The sequence below is a fragment of the Taeniopygia guttata genome, chromosome 1A (assembly GCF_048771995.1).
Source record: "Taeniopygia guttata chromosome 1A, bTaeGut7.mat, whole genome shotgun sequence".
In the NCBI taxonomy this organism is placed as follows: domain Eukaryota; kingdom Metazoa; phylum Chordata; class Aves; order Passeriformes; family Estrildidae; genus Taeniopygia; species Taeniopygia guttata.
The window spans coordinates 6,751,291-6,770,527 of record NC_133025.1 but is presented as its reverse complement, the minus strand read 5'-3'; the positions used below and the strand labels follow the sequence as shown (position 1 = coordinate 6,770,527).

Sequence of the window (19,237 nt, the reverse complement as noted above, 5' to 3'; positions counted from 1 at the left end):
TGAGAAATATATAAACCTTTTTTTTTTATTCCTGATAAATACCACATGAAAGATTAGCCAATAAAGTCTTTATATTTACAGAAATAACCAAGATTCAGATTCAACTGCTTCCCTCTAATCATCTCCTCACATCAGTCTCCAATGCAAAAGCAGCCAAAAAAGTTCCACATATGCTCCCTTGCAGGGCTGAACTCACCTAAAGCTCTAAAATATGGGAAACAGTTCAATCTGCACAGTTCCCTGAATAACAAACTGAAATAAAAGCAGTTGTCATGTGAATTATCCCTTGGTCATTGTCTTGGTCTTAAACTCTTCAAAACCCATCCCTGTGCTGTACATTGGATGTGTTCAGCAAAAGGTATGCAGATTTCAAAATAAACCTAAATAAACGGGGCTTGGAAAAAGGAAGCTGTAAAAAAACCTCCTTTCTACTTTTCTTGCAAAGCCCACCCCAAGTTCTTGTTGGTGTTCAGGCTCAAAGTCTGCCTCTTCCATCCTCTCTGGGTGTTGGAGACTGAAATGTGAGTCCAGCCTGGCCCCTGCAGAGCCTCACAGTGCGTTGTACTCCACACATTTGGATGGGTCTGTTGGGAAGTGCTTCTGACAAATGGTCATGAGTCTCTTCAGCCCCTAGGAATCAACAAAACAAGGACAATTCTGTAATAAGGCTGCAGCTGTTGAACAAGTTTGATACAGTATTCTTAAGCTTAACAAGAAGAATTAAAAAGAAAAGGCTGCTATTTTGAGGTTGGGATTTTTATTTTGGTAGTTATTCTGTTTAAAGTTTGAGGTTCTCTTCAATATTAGAGGAGTTTGTGTGGCAATATCAAAAAGGCTACAGCTTCAATCCCACCTGGTAAGATTCACAGTGAAGGATCACAGCAATTCTTTAATCCCTCTTTATCACCAAGGGAGCAAATGATATATCATATTTAAAGACATTTTCAAGAAAGCTGAATATTAAAATTCATTCTAAAGAGCAAAAAGCAATTTCAAAACAAGCTCCAGAGCCAAGGCAAGAACTAAGCACTTCTCAGGAGAACTGTGGACACAGGACCTCACAGAGGGAAAGTGAAACAATCAAGGAGAAAGACAGAATGTGGACTTTTCAGTTCTTTCAAGCCATCAATTGCAAAAAAACAACATGACAGGAGCCCTGTGATTACTTACTTTCAAGTCACACAGAAAAGTCTAACAAAGAAGAAAACCAACTGCTGTGGTGGAAGTGTAATTTAGCAGTGACACTGTACTCTAAGATGGCAGAGTCATGTCCCTGTCAGATTCTTGAATTTATTAATTAATGCATTTATCTAGTTGCAGAAGTAGTCAGAAGTACTGAATTTTACAGTATTAAATTCTGTGCATGTTTAAAGCACAAGTTAAGCAGTGAGAGGCCTCAGGAGAATCAAGCCTGTCTTCACAGCTGCTTTGGTGTTCGTGCAGGATCACAGCAGTTCAGAAAAACCCATTAGACTGTTCCTGGCCCAGCACTGAAGAGCCTTTAGGTCCAGGATGAGCTACTGTTAATTAGATGTTATGCCTGACAGAAACTAAACCTGTCCATTTCTGGGACCCTTTTACCACATCACCTGACACTGATGTTTCTCAAGGATCCCCCTACACAAGCAGACCTGTTGGATTGCCAAAGCTGACATTACCTGTATGTATTTCCTCTGAGTTTCATCGTTGAGCACGTGGGCCACGTGCTTGGAGAAAATCTTCTCGCGCCCCGTGCGCGCGTGGATGCCGACCATGGTGACGCCGATGGGCCAGGGAGCGTTGCCAATGGCCATCTGCAGGTAGGCATCGTTGGCCTGCAGAGGGAAGGGCAGCACTGAGCAGCACAGGAACTGCACCACGCAAAGCATTTTTGCTCTGCCAGGGGCAGTTAAACCCCCTTTCCAGTCTCTTTGATCCGGTGTCACAGCACGGTATTAACCAACTGCACAACGCACCTTCCCACGTGGAACTCTGAGGGAAGCAAGGACTAGGGACTTTCCTTGTGAAAAAAAAGAACTGGATAAGGCAGTCTGGTCACCTTGACCAAAACTAAGGTTTACTGGGATTATTTTCAACTCAACCATCTCTGGTTAAATAAGGTTACATTTGTAACCATGCTTAAGGCCAGAGCAGTAGCAGCAGTAAATCAATCAGCAATTTCCTCATCAAGAGCACAGCTCCTGTTTTAAAGCTGTAACAGAAAACATTCCTGGGGAAAAACAGGGATAAAACTCAAATGGAAGATTAATAGAAAGAAAGGCAGAAAGGAAGAGAAGTATAGAGCTTAAGAAAACCCAACATAACAACTGAGAACCAGCAAGTGACAGATTCAATTACAGAAAAAACCTGAAGGACGTGGAACAGGATATTCCTTCTCTATTAGAGAGCAGCAACAAAACTCACTGATAAAGAGTTCATTTATCACCTCCTATTCAGAAACTGGACAATAAGAAGCAGCAATCATGACCAGTGGGTGCAGATTCTTTCCAACTAGCACTGAACAAACTGGGAGGTGAATAATGAACAAGGCAGGGGTGCAGACAGAGCTAAAGGCAAGCCTGAAGAGAGGACAGAGCTTAGTCATCATCTGCATGAGGCAGAATCTGAACAGTCTTAGTCAAATACCTATTTGCTGACTTAAATATATGTTTGTGATTAAACAGTATGTGAACATGCAATTAAAGACCCTTGCAGGAGTGTCACAAAAGGGTTAATTAAGGCCGAGTGGAAATCTTGCATTCTGGCACTTGTCTGATGTCAACACATTGATTTCAAAATTAAAATCTTCCAAGCTTTTCAACTAACAAAGCAGCAAGAATTTGTGGCTAACAGTATTCACTAGGGTGCACAAAGCGAGCAGCAGGCAAAAAGAGACAGAAGACAAGAGCAGACAAAAAGAGGCAATTCCCTTAGGAAGTAAAATTGAAAAGGATGGGAGTATCTGTAAAAGCATTAGCCTAATGTAAAAAAAGCAAAAACAAACAACAAAATATCCAAATGTGCACTCAAGTAATCCAAAATCTCTGTGAGGTTTACTTAAAGGCAAGCACCTCCAGGAGAAAGAAGCACTGCTGATTCACCCAGATACAACACATTCCTGCATGCTCATTAGTTGGAGAAGGTATTGGAAAGGGAATTTCCACATAATGATGACAACCAAGAGAGAAAAATGCTTCAAAATAAAATCCCATTATCCTACATCCCACTGTTCAGTTCTGCTTCCAAATGATTTGGATTACATTTGCCTTAGGCCATACAAAGTTTTTTTCAGCATCAAAAGCAAGTTTGCTTGCTTACTTGACAAATTATGCCAAATCCTCACAAGAATAGTAAGAAATACCAGAAATTTGAAGGCAAAAGACAGCTCAGTTTCCTCTACATATACAAGCTGCTTCAGCAAATGCTATTGGTATTTCATTTCTGAAGGCAAATAAAACCTAATAGTGCCTTTGATCTTGTGTCCCAAAGTACTTCTGCCTCCTGCAGTGAGAAGACTTCATCCAAAAAATCTTCTCATTAACTTACCTCAACCTTACCAGGCCACTTAATATGAGTGTAGACAAAGAAAGGGACAGTGCCTCATATGAAATAACTCAGCCTGCCTCAATTAATTCCTAATTAATTAATCATCAACAGCCTATTACTATTCAGTACCTTCACTTAACCTTAGAACATCAGATTTCCCCTTGAGGAATGCCTCTGCAACTTAACATACCCATCTCTGAGAAAAACTTTCTTCATGTTTACAAAGCTGTGCAGTTTCATGAACCTCGAAAGATCTTCTGTCAGGCTGTGGATCAAACACTACTTAGAGCCTAACATTTCACATTTTTTTTTATTTTGTTGGGATAGATGTTGTATTTCCAGCTATGCATCTTCAAAATGAAAAAAAAAAAAAAAAAAGGGAACGCTGAAGCAATAAACTCAATCTTTTATAACCAGACAGCGTGAACATGACGGAGAAGTACAAACGTACCTTCACGTATTCTCTTTGCAACATAAATTTAATAATATCTGTTATTGATTCTTTGATGTCTGCAGGAAGTGTCTACAGGAGAGAGGGGAAAGGAAAAAAAAGACATTTACTTCAGAACAGCAGCTCAGGAAAATCGTCTTACTCAGCATTTATGCAAAGTTTAGCAACTACTCTTGCTTGAGGAGTTTCACAAAGGAAAACACGTTAAATATTCAGATGAAGGATCTGAAGAGCAGAGGTTAACCGGTTACACCTGGTAGCTGATGGCAAAGTGCAAAATGCAACCCCAATTTTCTGTCATGTTTGCAACCCAGGGAGCAGGTGCTGCTTTAAACAGCTGGAAAAGCAGTGGGTGGGCAGATTTCACTGACTGGGATGAAGTCAGAACTGGGTGTCAGGAGCTCTAGATACAGAGCCTGTGACCAACTCGTTTATGCTCTCTCCTTCAGTGAGGCTAGCAGTGCCCTGGCAAGGGCCCTGATGCTGGGTATTGGGAAAGCAAAGGATTAAGTGGCATTAGGAGGGGACTGACCCTCTTGCGGAGCTTCCTGAAGAGCGGGCGCAGGTAGGACTCGGTCTGCTTCTGCGTGGCGCTGTTCAGCTTCCCCTGCACGCCGCGCTTCACGTAGTCCTCTCTGGCATTCAGCTCCTTGGCCCAAACTCCCAGGAGGAACTGCAGGGAGCAAGCACATCAGTGTCATGGTGCCATCTAGTGACTTCCCGGCACAGCAGGCAGAACAGAGGGCTAAGCAAGCAAGGTGAAGTGAGTGTTTTGGAGAAATCTTGAGTTAAGAAAGTGAAACCTTTTTCAGAAGGATAGGTAAGGAGAGACAGGAACAACTCTCTTATCTTAAATGTGCACACACAAATTAAAGCTTCAACTCTTGCTCTGACTTTGCTTACCACAACAGTTACACAGGCAGTGGCTGACGGGGCTGAGAGGGAACACAGATTTTTTGCCAGGAAACAAGGAAACAATTTCCTGCCATCCACTTGAACCTGTGGACTTCCTTTAAAACTCTCTAATTTCACTAACAGTATTAGGTGACATTCCAATTCAGCTTGCACTACTCCATGGAAACTCCTCCAAAGGTTTTGATGCCACAGTACCACACAGAGGCAACTACAAACAACTGCCTCAAATATCACACGAAAATCAAAACCGTATTTATTTTGTCTGGAAAAGCAGGACCAGATTCTGAAGAATGCTGCTCTCCCAAGAGCTCTTTCCCACATCTGGCACAAGTCACTGTTGTGACTAACAAAGGCTGTGGAGTGCCAAGCATTTCAAAAAACCCACATCTTGCACATGTGAGATTTTCCTCACAAACAGCTGAAACCTACCCTTCTATTCTTGAAATGTATCTGCATGGCAGTAATAATATGACACAACTACAGAATAATTAGAGTTTGTTACCTTCAAGAACTTTGTTATGATGTCCATATCATAGTGATCATCACCCCGTCCTAAGGATTCTCCCAAAGCCTGGAGGGGAAAAAAAGGCCATTATTTCTACTTTGTCTAGTCTGCCAGCAGCACCACAGCAGAGCATGATTCACTGCACCACAAACTGCAATAAATTCCTCAAGAAATTCCAAACACTGGTCATGAAACAGCTACAAATGCTACTAAAATTCATTCATCTATTACAAACATTTACATCACAATGGCAGTATGATTATTTATGAAAAGTCAATGCAACAGTAATTCTTCAGTCATTAACTACTAAATTATTGGCATAATTAGCAGCTGTCTGACAGCACTATATTAAGGGGAACTATGGGTGCACTGCATTTTTTGAGATCCCCAAAGCCATCAATTAACCTACTTATTTTGTTATGCTATTTCAATTCTCTGATGTAGTGGGGCTTTTTGTCATTTAATTGCAACTGTGAATTTGAGGGAACAAAATTTTTTAAAAAACCCCAAAACCAAGCAACAAACACAAAAAGCCCAGCTATATGCTCCAATACTCCACCATCCTGCCAAAACGTCAAAACTGTAAATACTAACAGTAAGTTTTATAAACATTTTCCAGTAGGTATAGATCGATTTAGAATCAATTTCCATTGCCCTCATGTTTCCAAAGTGAGTTTTATTTTAGAACATCTCCTAGATTTGGAGTCAAATTCAATGTAAGCCTTTATGCTCAAGGCAATACAGCTAAAGTAATATAAAATTAAGATGTGGTGTTTACAAACTTTTTCAAAAAAGATTGCTTGCATGGCTCAAACTAAGCCTGCCCTACTACCACAGAAAGGGGTTATTTTGAGAGCTAACACATCAATAAAATGCAGCTCCAATACAACTGCTGCTATCCACTCTGGCACTGCAATTATTTTAAACCAGAACCCCTGGCAGCATTAACAAAAAACCCAGACTATTTCTTAATAATAATGTATTCATTTCAGCTTTCAGTTATAAATCGTATTATTTCTTAAACACCCTTTTGGAAGGATGTTATGAAGATTAACTCCTGCAAAGAGTTTTGAAGATTAAGGGTAAAAGTCTTCAGCTCAAGTTAATGTGCTTTTCAAAATATTATCCTGAAATACCAGGTGCTGAATGCATTTCCTGGCACTCACTCTCCACTCACTCACACAAACACCACAGGATTCTTTCAGAACAGAGCAGCCATTTGCACTCAAGGTTCTGGGACACATTATCTCTGCACTTATATTTCTTGTGGTCTGCCTACTTCTGATGCTCACTTTTTTTTGTCCTAGATGTTCTCATATCAAACATTCTTTCTGTGTGTCTATTTTTCAGAGTCCTCATTCCTTGTATAGGGAAAATTAATTAGTACTGACCTTATTACCCTCTCAACTATTCATTGGAAAGGCTTTGGCATTTATAACCAGGTAATGTATTGGAATTAAATTCTCTCCTTCTGAAATCTTGCAGAATGAATCTACTGTATCACTGTCTTTGCAGGCAACACCTGTCCCCTTTGGGATGAAGTGCTGTAAACAAAGACCACTTGAGTTTTCATTTGTCTCTTGTAGGCACCTACAGTGCAACTCCAGGCTTGGAAACCTAAATTTTCTCCTTAACATTACTTCAAAATATCTAAGTCAGCTGTTGAAAAGAAGTCAACAATCCCGAAGCTTTCTCAAAGCAACATGCTATATCTAACATCCTTAATCATGACCTAGCCCATACTTCTAGTTCTTCAATTGTAGTGTTCTCCTCATGGACTTTCAGGTCATTTTGGGAGTCATCATCTCCTGCTTCTTGACCACCCACAATTTCATTCAGGTACTGCTGATCAATCTTATCCAAAGCAGCCTTAAGGTCATTTCTCAGGCCCTAGAAAACAGGGAAAAAAAAATACTAGTTTATAAAAAACCCTCAAGTAAATAAAAGCAGTTCAGTACTGTCACAGTGAGCATCTAACTTTTGTTTAAGGTGCAAATTCTGTAAAAACACATATAAGGGTTTAGTGTTGTTTGAATTTAACTGGACTCCAACAACAGTTTCTGCTTCAGCACTTAACAAAAAGCAGGTGCATGAACTTCTGAAACACGCATACCTATGAAAAATTTTACAGTATCTTCACCAAAAACAAAAAGGTTGGAGGATGGAATCAGCCTCTAGGACTTTCTTCAAGTCATTTTCTCCAAGCAATGCACTGAACAACCCCAAAACAAATGAAAACCAGACCACAATCATCAGCAGCTCTACAAGTCTTCACATCTGCCCTGAAAATAGCTGTAAGTCTGTCTCATTCCTTCAGTGCCAGACATAAAACAATAACACTGTTTCCTTTTATTACAAATTACTTAAACATAGCAGAATGTTTTATTATGGACTCACTGCTTAAAACCCTCAACTTTAGAAGAGGTGACTAAAAAACCCAAAATCAGTTTAAAACCATATATATATAAGTTATAAGGTTCTTTCAAACAGAACAGAAAATTCGCCTTAACCACAGCTGAAGGATTTGTCTTCTCATCTTGAGACATAAAATATACAGCTCTATAAAGGAGTATGACATTTCTTACCCTCACATAAATCCAGCCACTCCACAGGGAATGGATATGCACAGTTACTTCCCCTCTTCCATCATCATACTCAGCTGTCTGGAGCATTTCTATTAATCATTTAGTTACTCTAAAAATGTCTGAACCACAAGGCTGATTGACTAAGCAACATGCAGAATTCCCCTAGAGAGCAACAGGAGTGACTGAAACACGTAACAAAAATCCAGCACAACCCTATTTGTGGGCTCTCTATTTCCTAATCCTGCTCCTGTGATCGATGTTGCTGGAGGGGAAGCTTTCATTAGCAGAGCTTCTATTTCTAGATCTGTTTATCTTTATTTTGAAGACTTGGAGAGGAAAAAGCTTCTCTTTTATGGGCAGCCCCAGGAAAGACATTTAAAACAATTCAGTTTGGCACAAATTAGGGAAGAAAATGCAAATTGTCACTCTGTTAGTACAGCTGTAAATTTGCTTAACAGTGAATGCAAAAGAAGCCCTAACTGTATCTCCTCATTTAACTGATCATTCCTTAAGACAAAATGAGTAAATTAATTAGATCTTCAAGACAGTTTTTGAGCTGATGGCTACTTCAAAGGGACGGGGGAAAAATTATACTTCCATAACAAGTTATAGCTCTGTAATCCAGGGATTTGAAAAATCATTATATCCCAGAGAGACAATATGCAGTTCTGCTCTTAGTTACCTGTGCCTTCTCAGGGGTGCACATAATCACAATACAGGATTATTGTAACAGTAAATGACTGTTCTCTGCTCATTAAAAGAGCAGGGGCAGAACAAGCTGGAATATTAATGCCACCTGAAGGCCCTTTTTCCAAATGACAAGGGCCTGGTAGGTTTCTAGGGCAGAACTCTGTAACTTAATCATAATTGTGCACAAAACACTGATATTTAACATAGTTTCTCAGAAAAAAAAAAAAAAAAAAAAAAGAGAGAAAAGCCCATATTCCCTTTGCTGTCTATCACTCCCCCCTCCTGAAAATTAACAGTTAGTAAAAAATGATTTTCAGTAACTTTTCTAGGGTTACTTATTCATTATCCCACCACAAATAAGTAACTAAGAGCCAGGCTTACCTTGTTCACTTCAGGTGCAAGAATTTCTATTTTCCTCAGACGTTGAAATGCATCATAATCTGTCTCTCCAAACAGCCTGATGGGCTCACCCCTCTCTCGTAACCTCCTGATAACCTGAAAAGAATCAAAGTACTCCCTGACTAATAAAGGAAGCAAAATAAAATCCAGAATGACAGATTTATTTACTTTGCTTAGAATAACAAGCTGAGCTGGTCTGGAGAGGAAATGGCAATATTTTAAGCAGTAGAAAAATGTTCCAGACACTTTACAATCTAAATATAAAATTCCCACGGTATTTCAGTGAAAGGTCATTCTAAATATTACTCATCCAAATTTTGCATAAAATCCCAGGCTATTTGATACAGCCAAACTTGTTCCTCCTCTGACTCATTCAAATAAATATACAAAAAAATAATCCCTCTGGCAGGGCTTAAAGACCATTTTCAAAATCACAAAGGAACTTGACAATAATCTCACTCACCTATTTGTCTTGGGAATAAAAATATGAACTGGGCTGCAGGTTGTCCCAGCACATCTACGAGATGATCTGCTGAAAATCCCCATCATTAAGCATTTGGGAAATATGAGGTCCCAAAATCTAATGGGATAGTTACTTTAAAAGTAGATATATCAGGAGTGAAAAAGCCTCCCTCAACTGGATTCAAACCTCAAACCAAACACAAAACCAACAGCCCCCATCACATGTCCTGTAAAAACCTGAATATCCTGACCAATTAAGGGAAGGTGTGACATGCTTGGAGGACCTCAGCTGTGAATTTCAGTATTTGCAAGATTAGAGTGCATTCTGTACTTCTGAACTTCCTGCTTCTGCTTTGGGGTGTGGATCTGTTTGTGAACTTAAATCCACATAGACATTTTTATCCTTAGAAAAAGCACAGAACATCCTAGCTGCTCTAGCTTTAGGACTGTTTCCTCTAGAGGCTAATGTGAACTTCCAAAACTTGGTTTCTAAATTTGTGCTCAGACCAACAAGTTACAAAGAAAAGAAGCTCAGGGAAAAATAAGTCTTGGAAAAAGTCAGCATGCCATCTTCAGTGCTATCCAAGAATAATGCTGATATCCAGGGTATCTCTCTGAAAGAGCTGTAAAATGTTACAAAACATCTGTGTAAATCCCTGTAACAGAGAGGTTCTACCCATCTCTACCTCCCTATGCACTCAATTGGACAGCAGAGCCCTGGTAAGCAAAGATGATCATTAACTGCTGACTGCTAAAAATGGAAGCCTATTATTAAATAAAACTGCCATTAAAAGTACAGTTAACTAGATAAAACAGCCCTAACAAGAAATTCCACGTGTATTTGCTGTAAACTCAAGGAGTCAGTTTATGGTTTTTGACTTTACCTCCTGTCTGGAAAGAGTCATTGGTAACTTTTCCTCTGCCAGTTCGAGTTCCAGCACTGGATTTGAAGTTGCCAGTGGTTTCTCCTCCTCTTCCTGCTGCTGTACCTACATTCAACAAACAAAGTTACTCATCTGCAATGGAAACAAGCTCAGATATTGATGAGAAATGATGGCAAGAACTCTGGAACACAGACTTTAGTATGACAATATAAATCTTTAGTTTCACAGTTTTATGGTCCATAATTGCATCTCACAAAACAATAAAAGTTTTTGATAGTATCAGTAATTAACTAACACTTCTGCAGGTTGCAGGAAGCACTCTCTCCAGCAAACAGAAAGGACAATTGCTGAAGTTTGGCTATCACTTTAGCAGGCAGATGCCAGCACTGGTGCCAAAATAGCAAATCCACCTTCTGCCTGTTGATTCCTGCCCCTGTTCCATCTATCTTACTCATGCAAGACCATTTGCATCAATGTGTGATGAACCAGAAGGGGGAAATTATTCAAACAGAAAATACTCTGACAAACACAAATACTGTTCCTAGCCTGCTTCACTTCCTCATCCAGCTCCCCAGGACCAGCACATGCACAGACAGGAGGAAGGAAAACCCCAGAGCAGGGTGAGAGTGGAGCTGCTTCTTTCAGGTTCAGTGTCAGTTACAGTGTTTATTGCCTGCAGCTTCAGCAAGCTGAGCACAGTTAGCAGTGATCCACAGTTTCTGTTGGGTTTTGAGAGGTAATGCACCTCTCCAACCTTGTTTTAGGTATTGCACCTCACCTCTCTAACAACCTTGCCAGTTTCTTACAGGTAAAAAAAAAAAAAAAAAAACCAAAAAAAACCCAAAAAAAACCCAAAAAATACACAACTCCTCATAGGAACAGGATATCTTTAACAACTCCTCTTAGTCTAAAAGAAGGTCCCTGAATCAAAGAGAGCATCCCTTCTTCATTATTCAGTATTTTAATAATGCAAAACAACTCTTTGATCAAAGTAACTTTGATACAGCAGCCATGTAACTACAGCTCCCTGCATAAGCTCATATTCAACACTTCTGACAGCAGGAGCAGATTGCTGGTGGTAATATTCCTATAATATGGAAACCTCTTCAGTGCTCATTCATATCTTGTTTATTCTTAATTTATTTCCTTTCTGTACTTGCTAAAAGGGAAACAATCCAATGAATGCTAGAGCAGCCTGCAGCATTCCCTGTGCATGGGCAGCCTATATTTGGGTTGATCAATCTGAGGAAGAAATTTTTTTTTAAATAGGCTTTTTATTTTTTCAGGACACAGTGCCAGCTTTCCTCAGGTGTCAGTGTGACTCCATGTGGCTGGCAGAATCCACCCCTGGGGCTTCAGCTACAAGATTCAGCAATTTCAGATGTACAAATCTACATTCAATGCTGTATTAGCAAACAGAAAAAAATCAATCCTACAAATACAGATGTTTGGAATGAACAAGGGAAAGGCAATTATATCAATGTTTAACACATAAAGGGAGGGGTAAATAAAATTTCCATCAATGCAGGGAAGGAGGAATTGACAGGGGACAGAAAATATGGAAGAATGGTGTAAATTTTTTTTTAATATATTCCCAAAAAAGAAAGATACATACAAGTTTTAACTTACAAACATTCTTGAAATCATAAAGAGATAGCAGAACTGGAAGAAAATATTTGATCCATTCTGTCCGCTGGACTCCAAGTTATAAGCAGTATCTCTACCTCTGTTACTTTTGTTTCAGTGCTTTCTTCAAGCAAGTGAAATTATTCCAACTTATTAAGTCTAAGCAAAGTAAAAAAGCACCTGCATTTAGAATGAAATCAGTCTGTGTTCCATGTCTCATTATCAGAGTAAAGAACCAATGAGGAAATCTGGGAGGCTCTAAAAAGACACTAAATTTAACAAAGTAACTTATTTTAAAACCATCGTCAGGGTTGCATTTCACACCCAAACTGGTGCTGCAGCAGCACAGGTAACTCCAACCACATCAGGTTCTGAAGAATTCAAGCTAATGCTCCAAAGGCATCAGGCAGCCATTTGCACTTGGAAGAGCAGCTGGATTCACAGAGCTTTCCCATGACTTTATGCTGCGCGTTCCGAGAATCATTTTGGCATTGATGTTCAAATATGCACTAACAGATCAAGGTTTCAGAATAAGTCACTAACTGGGTAAAGGTCACTGGAAAACAAAGCTCCTATTTGTGCCCTCTAACAGCAAACAAGATTATGAAACTGTCTTCCTCAGGGAATGCATCCCCCCTCCCTCCCAGACACCCCGTCAGGCAGGCAGGCAGGCACACACACACTTGTAAAAGACAACAACATTCTTTCAATTTCAGTAAACTCTTGCCCTGACACCATTACAAGGCAGATAAAGCCTTCCAGATCACCCATTTGTTGCAAAATGCACCCAAGGTTACCAATTGTTTCTCATATTTTGCCAGCAAGAACATAAATGCTGTTGTTGCACAGCTTCAGTGCTGGGTGGTCAACGGTCAAAATCCAAATACAAATTTAGGAGAGTTGGCAGATCTTTTTAATGCACACCCACACTATACTGGTTTCTTTTGGACATTTTGACAATGAAGATCAGATAAAATTATCCAAATGTATCCATTTTTCTCAGTAAGGGGAGGAAGGTGGCTATATCAGATCCAGTGTTCATGCCTAACAGCACAATTTATAAGAAAGGAAGACAAGCTTTGATCCCGAGCCACTTCATGCTTTCCACAAATAAAAACAGACAAACAAAAAAGAAACAAAAGCCAAACCATAACACCAACTTAAGTAGCTGTATGTCATGCATATCTTTTCCTGCATTGAAAATGGTTTTGGAAAGTCATACCTCTCCAGGTGGCTTCTCATTTACAGGCTAATGTACAACATTAATAGATTGAACAAAGAACAACAATTATCATTAACAACATTGATATTGTTGATTAAAAAAAAATGCAGACTTCAAAATAAACACACCAAGTCCTGGAAGAACAATTTCCATACCTTGTAGCCACATCTCTGGAAGTAGGCCTCCTCCTCCTTTTTAGCTAGCTCACTGCGTTTGAAATACTTCTTATTTCCCTAAAAGAGAGGAGAGCTGTTACCAGTTCACAGTTTTGCATGGTTGAGCAAAAATGGCCCAAACTTTCTTACTTGGCTTGGTGAATCCAGCTACATCCTTTCCCAGAGATGCCTAGTTGGAAGCACCTCTGAAATCAGCAATATAGAGTTACTTTGCAGGACATAGATACAAGCAGAATTAAAAGTACAATGTGCTTGCCAGTACTTCAGAAAACCCAAGTTTTTTGTCACATAAGGCCTTGGTGGTCTCTGGTGTAAAGCTTGACTTCAGATGTGCACAACCAGGCCCAGGCTGTTTAGATAAAGCATACTAAACACATCATTTGACATTAAATCAAGAGGGTGGGAGAGATCACCTTTAGACACAGTATTTTATAAGCTTGCTTGGAGGAGCTTTGTAAAAATATGCCTGGAAAGACATTCCAGACACACAACAGCTGGAAAATATGGCCACCCCAAAGCATTTCCCTTTTTGTACAAACTACAACTTCTTCCTTCACACTCTGCTTGACGTACAACAGCCTCTGACTGCAGCTCCCTCCTTCAGCCTCTGATGCCAAAATGCAAAATTAGACACCCCTGAAAGGGGCTCTGCTGTACTGTGGGGGTTTTAGGCACACACACACTGCTCACACCCTGCCCGGGTATGGGGTTTTTAGGCACACACACCCTTCCCGGGTATGGGGTTTTTAGGCACACACACCCTACCCGGGCATGGGGTTTTTAGACACACACACCCTGCCCGGGTATGGGGTTTTCAGGCACACACACCCTGCCCGGGTATGGGGTTTTCAGGCACACACACCCTGCCCGGGTATGGGGTTTTTAGGCACACACACCCTGCCCGGGTATGGGGCTTTTAGGCACACACCCTGCCCGGGTATGGGGTTTTTAGGCACACACCCTGCCCGGGTATGGGGCTTTTAGGCACACACACCCTGCCCGGGTATGGGGTTTTCAGGCACACACACCCTGCCCGGGTATGGGGTTTTTAGGCACACACAACCTGCCCGGGTATGGGGATTTTAGGAAAACACACCCTGCCCGGGTATGGGGTTTTTAGGCACACACCCTACCTGGGTATGGGGTTTTTAGGCACACACACCCTGCCCGGGTATGGGGCTTTTAGGCACACACCCTGCCCGGGTATGGGGTTTTTAGGCGCACACACCCTGCCTGGCTATGGGGTTTTCAGGCACACACACCGTTCAGGCCCTGTAGGGGAAGGACAGAACGCGGCTGTGGGGAGGAAACAAACCACACTCTGCTCACCAAAGTTCGCACTGACTTTTCTCATCTCTCGGTGCCCGAAATAAACTAAACCAGCCCCAAGAGCCCATGGAGCACAGCGAGGCTGAAGCCAGGCTGCACCTGGGCCCCCAGACCCCTCCTGGCTCCAGCCCGATCCCGGCCTGGCTCATCCCGGCCTTGGGAAACCCGGCCCTGGGCCGCTCCGCGCCCCCTTCCCCGGCCTATCCCGGGCCGCTCCCGCCTCACCCCCGGGCCCACAGCCCGGGCAGCTTCTGGTGTCCATGCCGGCCGCCCTCACCCCCAGCAGCTCCTTCTCCTCCAGCTGCTGGCGCTTCCTGCTGATCTCCCGCTTCAGGATGTCCATGGCGGCCTCGGGAAGCAGCGCAGGAAAACAAGGCCGTCACTTCCGGGGAGGCCGCGGCGCCGCGCGGCGCCCCCTGGCGGCTGGGAGGACCGTGTCGGGCCCGTCTGGCGGTGACAGGAGGTGGCCCCGGGATGTGCCAGGGACACATTGGATAGCAGGAAAACTCCTTCTGTATCGCTGATCTCAAACTGTTGTTGGAAGCAGATTGTTTAAAGTGATACACAGACAGTATAATGACAGTAGTTATGAGACACAGCCAAAATATAGCGGCTTTGTATCAAGGAATGTGGCAAAAGAGGTGAAATACAATTTTGACATGGGTCTTTCCTGGTTTTACAAAATGGTGCTTGACAGGTTCTTTAAATAGAGTCTGCATGCAATTTATTCAGCTGTCTTTTCTGTTTAGCTTGAAAAATCTTTGGGGAAAAGTCTCTCTGACTGTGTTTGTACAGTGCCTCATGCAATGGGCCTTGGTTGCAGATGACAGCTAATATCAGATAAATCATGGCCAGGTAAAAATTCTTCTTCAAAAGTTTTATCAAGCACTGGGACAGGCTGTCCAGGGAAGTGGTGGAATCACCATCCTGGGAGGTATTTAAAAGATATGTAGATGTGGGACATGGAGATGTGGTTATTGGTGGACTTAGCAGGGTTAATGATTAGATTCGATGCTTTTAAGGTCTTTTCCAAGCTAAATGATTTAATGAGGCTGGTTACTGGCCAGCCACACAGGGTGCAAATGCCATGTAGGAAGGTGGGTTGCCCGTCGTATCTGGTATCTGCTTCCTTCAAGCCTTGAGGACTGAGGCAGCTGGCAGGGACTGAGCTCCTTAGTGTGCACATCCCAGAGCTAAATGCTTTTGTCATTAGCTACTCAGCATTTGTGACACAGGTACTATAATCAAGAAATCTCTTGTTTTCCTTATTTACCTGATTTTCTCCAGCTATTTCCATCTTGTGGCTTGTAAAGTCCAAAGAGTCCAGAAAACACTTTGAAGAATGAGTAAGAACTCCTCTCAGGTTTTTTTTCACCTTTAAGTCCTCACAGATTTCCTCCTTGTCTTTTCTCATTGTAGGCTCCATTGCTTCAGTAGCTGTTTTGGAGAGTTGTAATCACAACTGGCTTTTCACCCACTTTAGGACAACCTGAGCCATGTGTCAAGACCCTTCCTTGTAGAAAATGGCACAGTGGTTTACCGGAGTTGTTTAATCCCAGGCTGGAGGGTTTGGATTTAGAAGTCATGCACTGCTTTACCTCAGGCCTGAATGCAATTGCTTTGCAATGAGGAAAGAGGAACAGCCCTCCTATGCTTCTCATAGCTCTCTAAAAGGAAATTATATCACATCTGATGGTGATAGCATCCAAGAATGTGTCTGTATGAGTCCTGGGGGAATGTGCCTACATTTGGGTAAGGACATAAGTCGGGAGGCTATAGGAATACTCTGTAGTGGCCTTTAGGGTAAATGAATCCAGGTGCTTGTATCAGAGTGCCAGCTGCCTCCTTGATTTATTCTAGAGTATACACAACCTTAGGCCTTGCTTCATTTCCTGCTCCAGCCTGACACTGGCCTGGTTTTGGCAGGGATACAGGTAATTTTCTTCCTAGTACCTAGTGCAGTTCTGTGGTTTGGATCAGGTATGAGAATAACTGATAACACACTGATGCTTTAGTTTTTTGCTAACCAGAATTTATACTAAGTCAAGGACTTTTCAGCTTCTCGTATCCTGCCAGCAATGAGACTGGGGAAGACAAGGCAGCCAGGACAGCTGACCCCAGCTGACCAGAAGGATATTCCACTCTGTATGGCATCACACTCAGTATATAAACTGGGGAGGAAGTTGGTTGAGGGCTGCTGCTCAGGACTGGCTGCCTCATCGCTCAGCAGGTGGTGAGCAATTGCATTGTGCATCACTTGTTTTGAATATTATGTTGTTGATGTTGTCTGTATTATTGTTGTTGTTGTTGTTGTTGTTATTGTTATTATATTTTCTTCCTTTGCTGTTCCACTGAACTTTCTTTCAATCCAGAAGTCTTCTTACTTTCACTCTTCTGATTCTCTCCCACATCCTTCCGTGGCTGGGGAAGAGTGAGAGAGAGCCTATGCACCATCTGGGATTAAACCATGATAGACATTGTGTCTCAATTAGAGACAGTACAAAAGGAAGGAAGAAAGCCAATTCACACACAGTATTTGTGAGAAAGATGCAGCTACTCTCAGGTGACTCTTAGACCAAAGATCCAGTTAAAAAAAAAAAAAAAAAGTTGTCAGGGAGGGGTAAAAAAGACAAGGAAGCAGCTGATTAGTTTATGTTGGTGAAACAACTTTGGCAAGGTTGGAAAGGAATGCTATACCTCTAAAAGTTGCCTAAAAGTTCACTACTGATGACTTAACTTTCCACAATTGCTCTTTTTCCAGTACTTCTGGTTCTATGCTCTCTTGCCTCCAAATCAAAGCATCCTGTAATGCAAATCCCCTCTGTGAGCAAGATATTGTCTTGTCCTATGGACAAGCAGTGGCAGTCTATGGAGTACTACATCTCCCAGAAGAGTTACTGTGTGTATGCAAATATGTAGTTATGTTGGTTCTGGTTTTTTGAGGACATTCACCAATATGTCCCTGAAAAAGGAAGGAGAGAAAAAAAATCTTTGGTGCCATCCATCCATTTGAGATTTTTCTTTTTGAAGGGATTACAAAACCTTCTAATCTATAAGAAGAGGTGATATCTTTTTTCTTTCATTGACACGTCATGAAGAGATCCACTCTTGCTTCCTGTCTGATCTCCAGGATGCCAAATCTGACTCCTCTTTGCCTTGAGGTCAGGGCAGCATTTTCTGAGATGGCTGGGTCAGGTCCTGACTGGACACAGTTCAAAGCTTCTCTGTTTCTCAGAACATCTGAGGCAGTATCTGTGCTGGCAATTCGCTATGGTCCCTGCTTGCTTCGTCATGGATCACTCATCCTGACTGTCTCCATTCACACGTGCTCCTTGGCTCTTGGATGGGTGTCTGGAGCTCCACTTGCTGGACAAACTCATGGCACTGATGAAAGCTCACAGTGTGAGAGCTTGTCCTTGGATCACATAGTGGAAACTGTTCCTCCACACTGCAAAAGGATTTCTCCAAGTCACCACTGTTCTGAGGAAACTGTTTAACTGTGTTGTGAAAGCAGACAATTCCTTCCCTGTGCCAGTCCCTCATCCATGCATGTCATCCTTAGAGGACATCACTGTATAAGATATTTTTAACACAGTGAGATGTGTGCTTTTCCAGCTGTATTTCAAATTATCAGTTTATCATACATGGCATTACTCTACTGATTAGAGTCAATTAGATCATTGCTATAAATCCAAAGCTTGACTATTTGTTTTCTACTGCTCCTGTTTTGCTTTTCAGGGCAGTCCTGCTGGTTTGGTACCACTATGGCTGTGTATTTCTGTCTCTCATGTGATTAATAAATATTGTATTTGCTTTCAGGGCTATATTCATGCCTTTAAGCTCTCCCAAAACCATTTGCAGAGTCTTGAGAGCTCCCCACAACTGAGCTTGGGTCTGGAAGCAATAGTGTTACCCATGTTTTCCCTAGATCCAGGTTTCTGCAGACCTCTGGAACAACCCCACAGAGTTAATCACAAAGCTACTTTGTAGTAATTTCCTTCATAACATCCAATATGAAATCAAGACTGGGAAGGGAAATATAGAAGTTATTCAAAATCTTGGAATATTTGAAAGAGCCTTGTAAGCAATAGAAATAGAAGCTTAAAACATACATGAGGTGTTTCATTCCAATTTCTAGCTGGTGAGGTGATTGCTCAGCTTTATCTGCTGCAAGCCAACTGTCAACCTACAGACAGATTATTGAAGGCAGCTCAAATAACCCAGTTTCACTCAAATAACCCAGATGTCATCTATTTGCCAAAGTGGTAAAACGGATCAGAATAATTTTGACTGCTCTCAGTGGTTGTATTCAGTTTACATTTAGTTGTTTTCAGGTCATATCTTTATGAGCATCTAGTTTCACTTATCTATTTGATATTGGAACAGGGGAAACCCCCATGTCAGCCAGCATATGCTTTCACTCGCACACAGGAGGCAGAACTGATGCCTAGCAGCTGATCAAGATTGC

The 19,237-nt window shown here is 41.6% G+C and overlaps 1 protein-coding gene across 2 annotated transcripts; it reads right to left on the bottom strand.

Moving 5' to 3' along the window:
• On the bottom strand, positions 1–15,184 carry PRPF18 (pre-mRNA processing factor 18). Of its 2 annotated transcripts, XM_012568844.5 has the most exons (11): positions 15,047–15,184; positions 13,420–13,497; positions 13,265–13,291; positions 10,417–10,521; positions 9,053–9,166; positions 7,140–7,286; positions 5,394–5,462; positions 4,509–4,649; positions 3,977–4,048; positions 1,659–1,814; positions 1–630 (listed from the first exon to the last, which is right to left on the bottom strand). In XM_012568844.5, exons 1-11 carry the CDS (start codon positions 15,110–15,112, stop codon positions 550–552), a joined length of 1,056 nt encoding a protein of 351 aa, XP_012424298.1. In that variant the 5' UTR covers positions 15,113–15,184; the 3' UTR covers positions 1–549. The 2 variants fall into 2 exon arrangements, with proteins under 2 accessions (XP_012424298.1, XP_002192873.1); XM_002192837.7 differs by lacking the exon at positions 13,265–13,291.
• Positions 15,185–19,237: the final 4,053 nt, after the last annotated feature.

Bases quoted from the DNA above. Each gene is read 5' to 3' on its own strand.
- PRPF18 (XM_012568844.5), bottom strand. From the start codon at position 15,112: ATGGACATCCTGAAGCGGGAGATCAGCAGGAAGCGCCAGCAGCTGGAG. The intron at 5,463-7,139 runs GTATGGGCTAGG...TTTCCCCTCCAG, and splicing joins CTACAATTGAAGAACTAGAA to GCTTTGGGAGAATCCTTAGG. The intron at 4,650-5,393 runs GTAACAAACTCT...TGCTCCCTGCAG, and splicing joins TCATAACAAAGTTCTTGAAG to TTCCTCCTGGGAGTTTGGGC.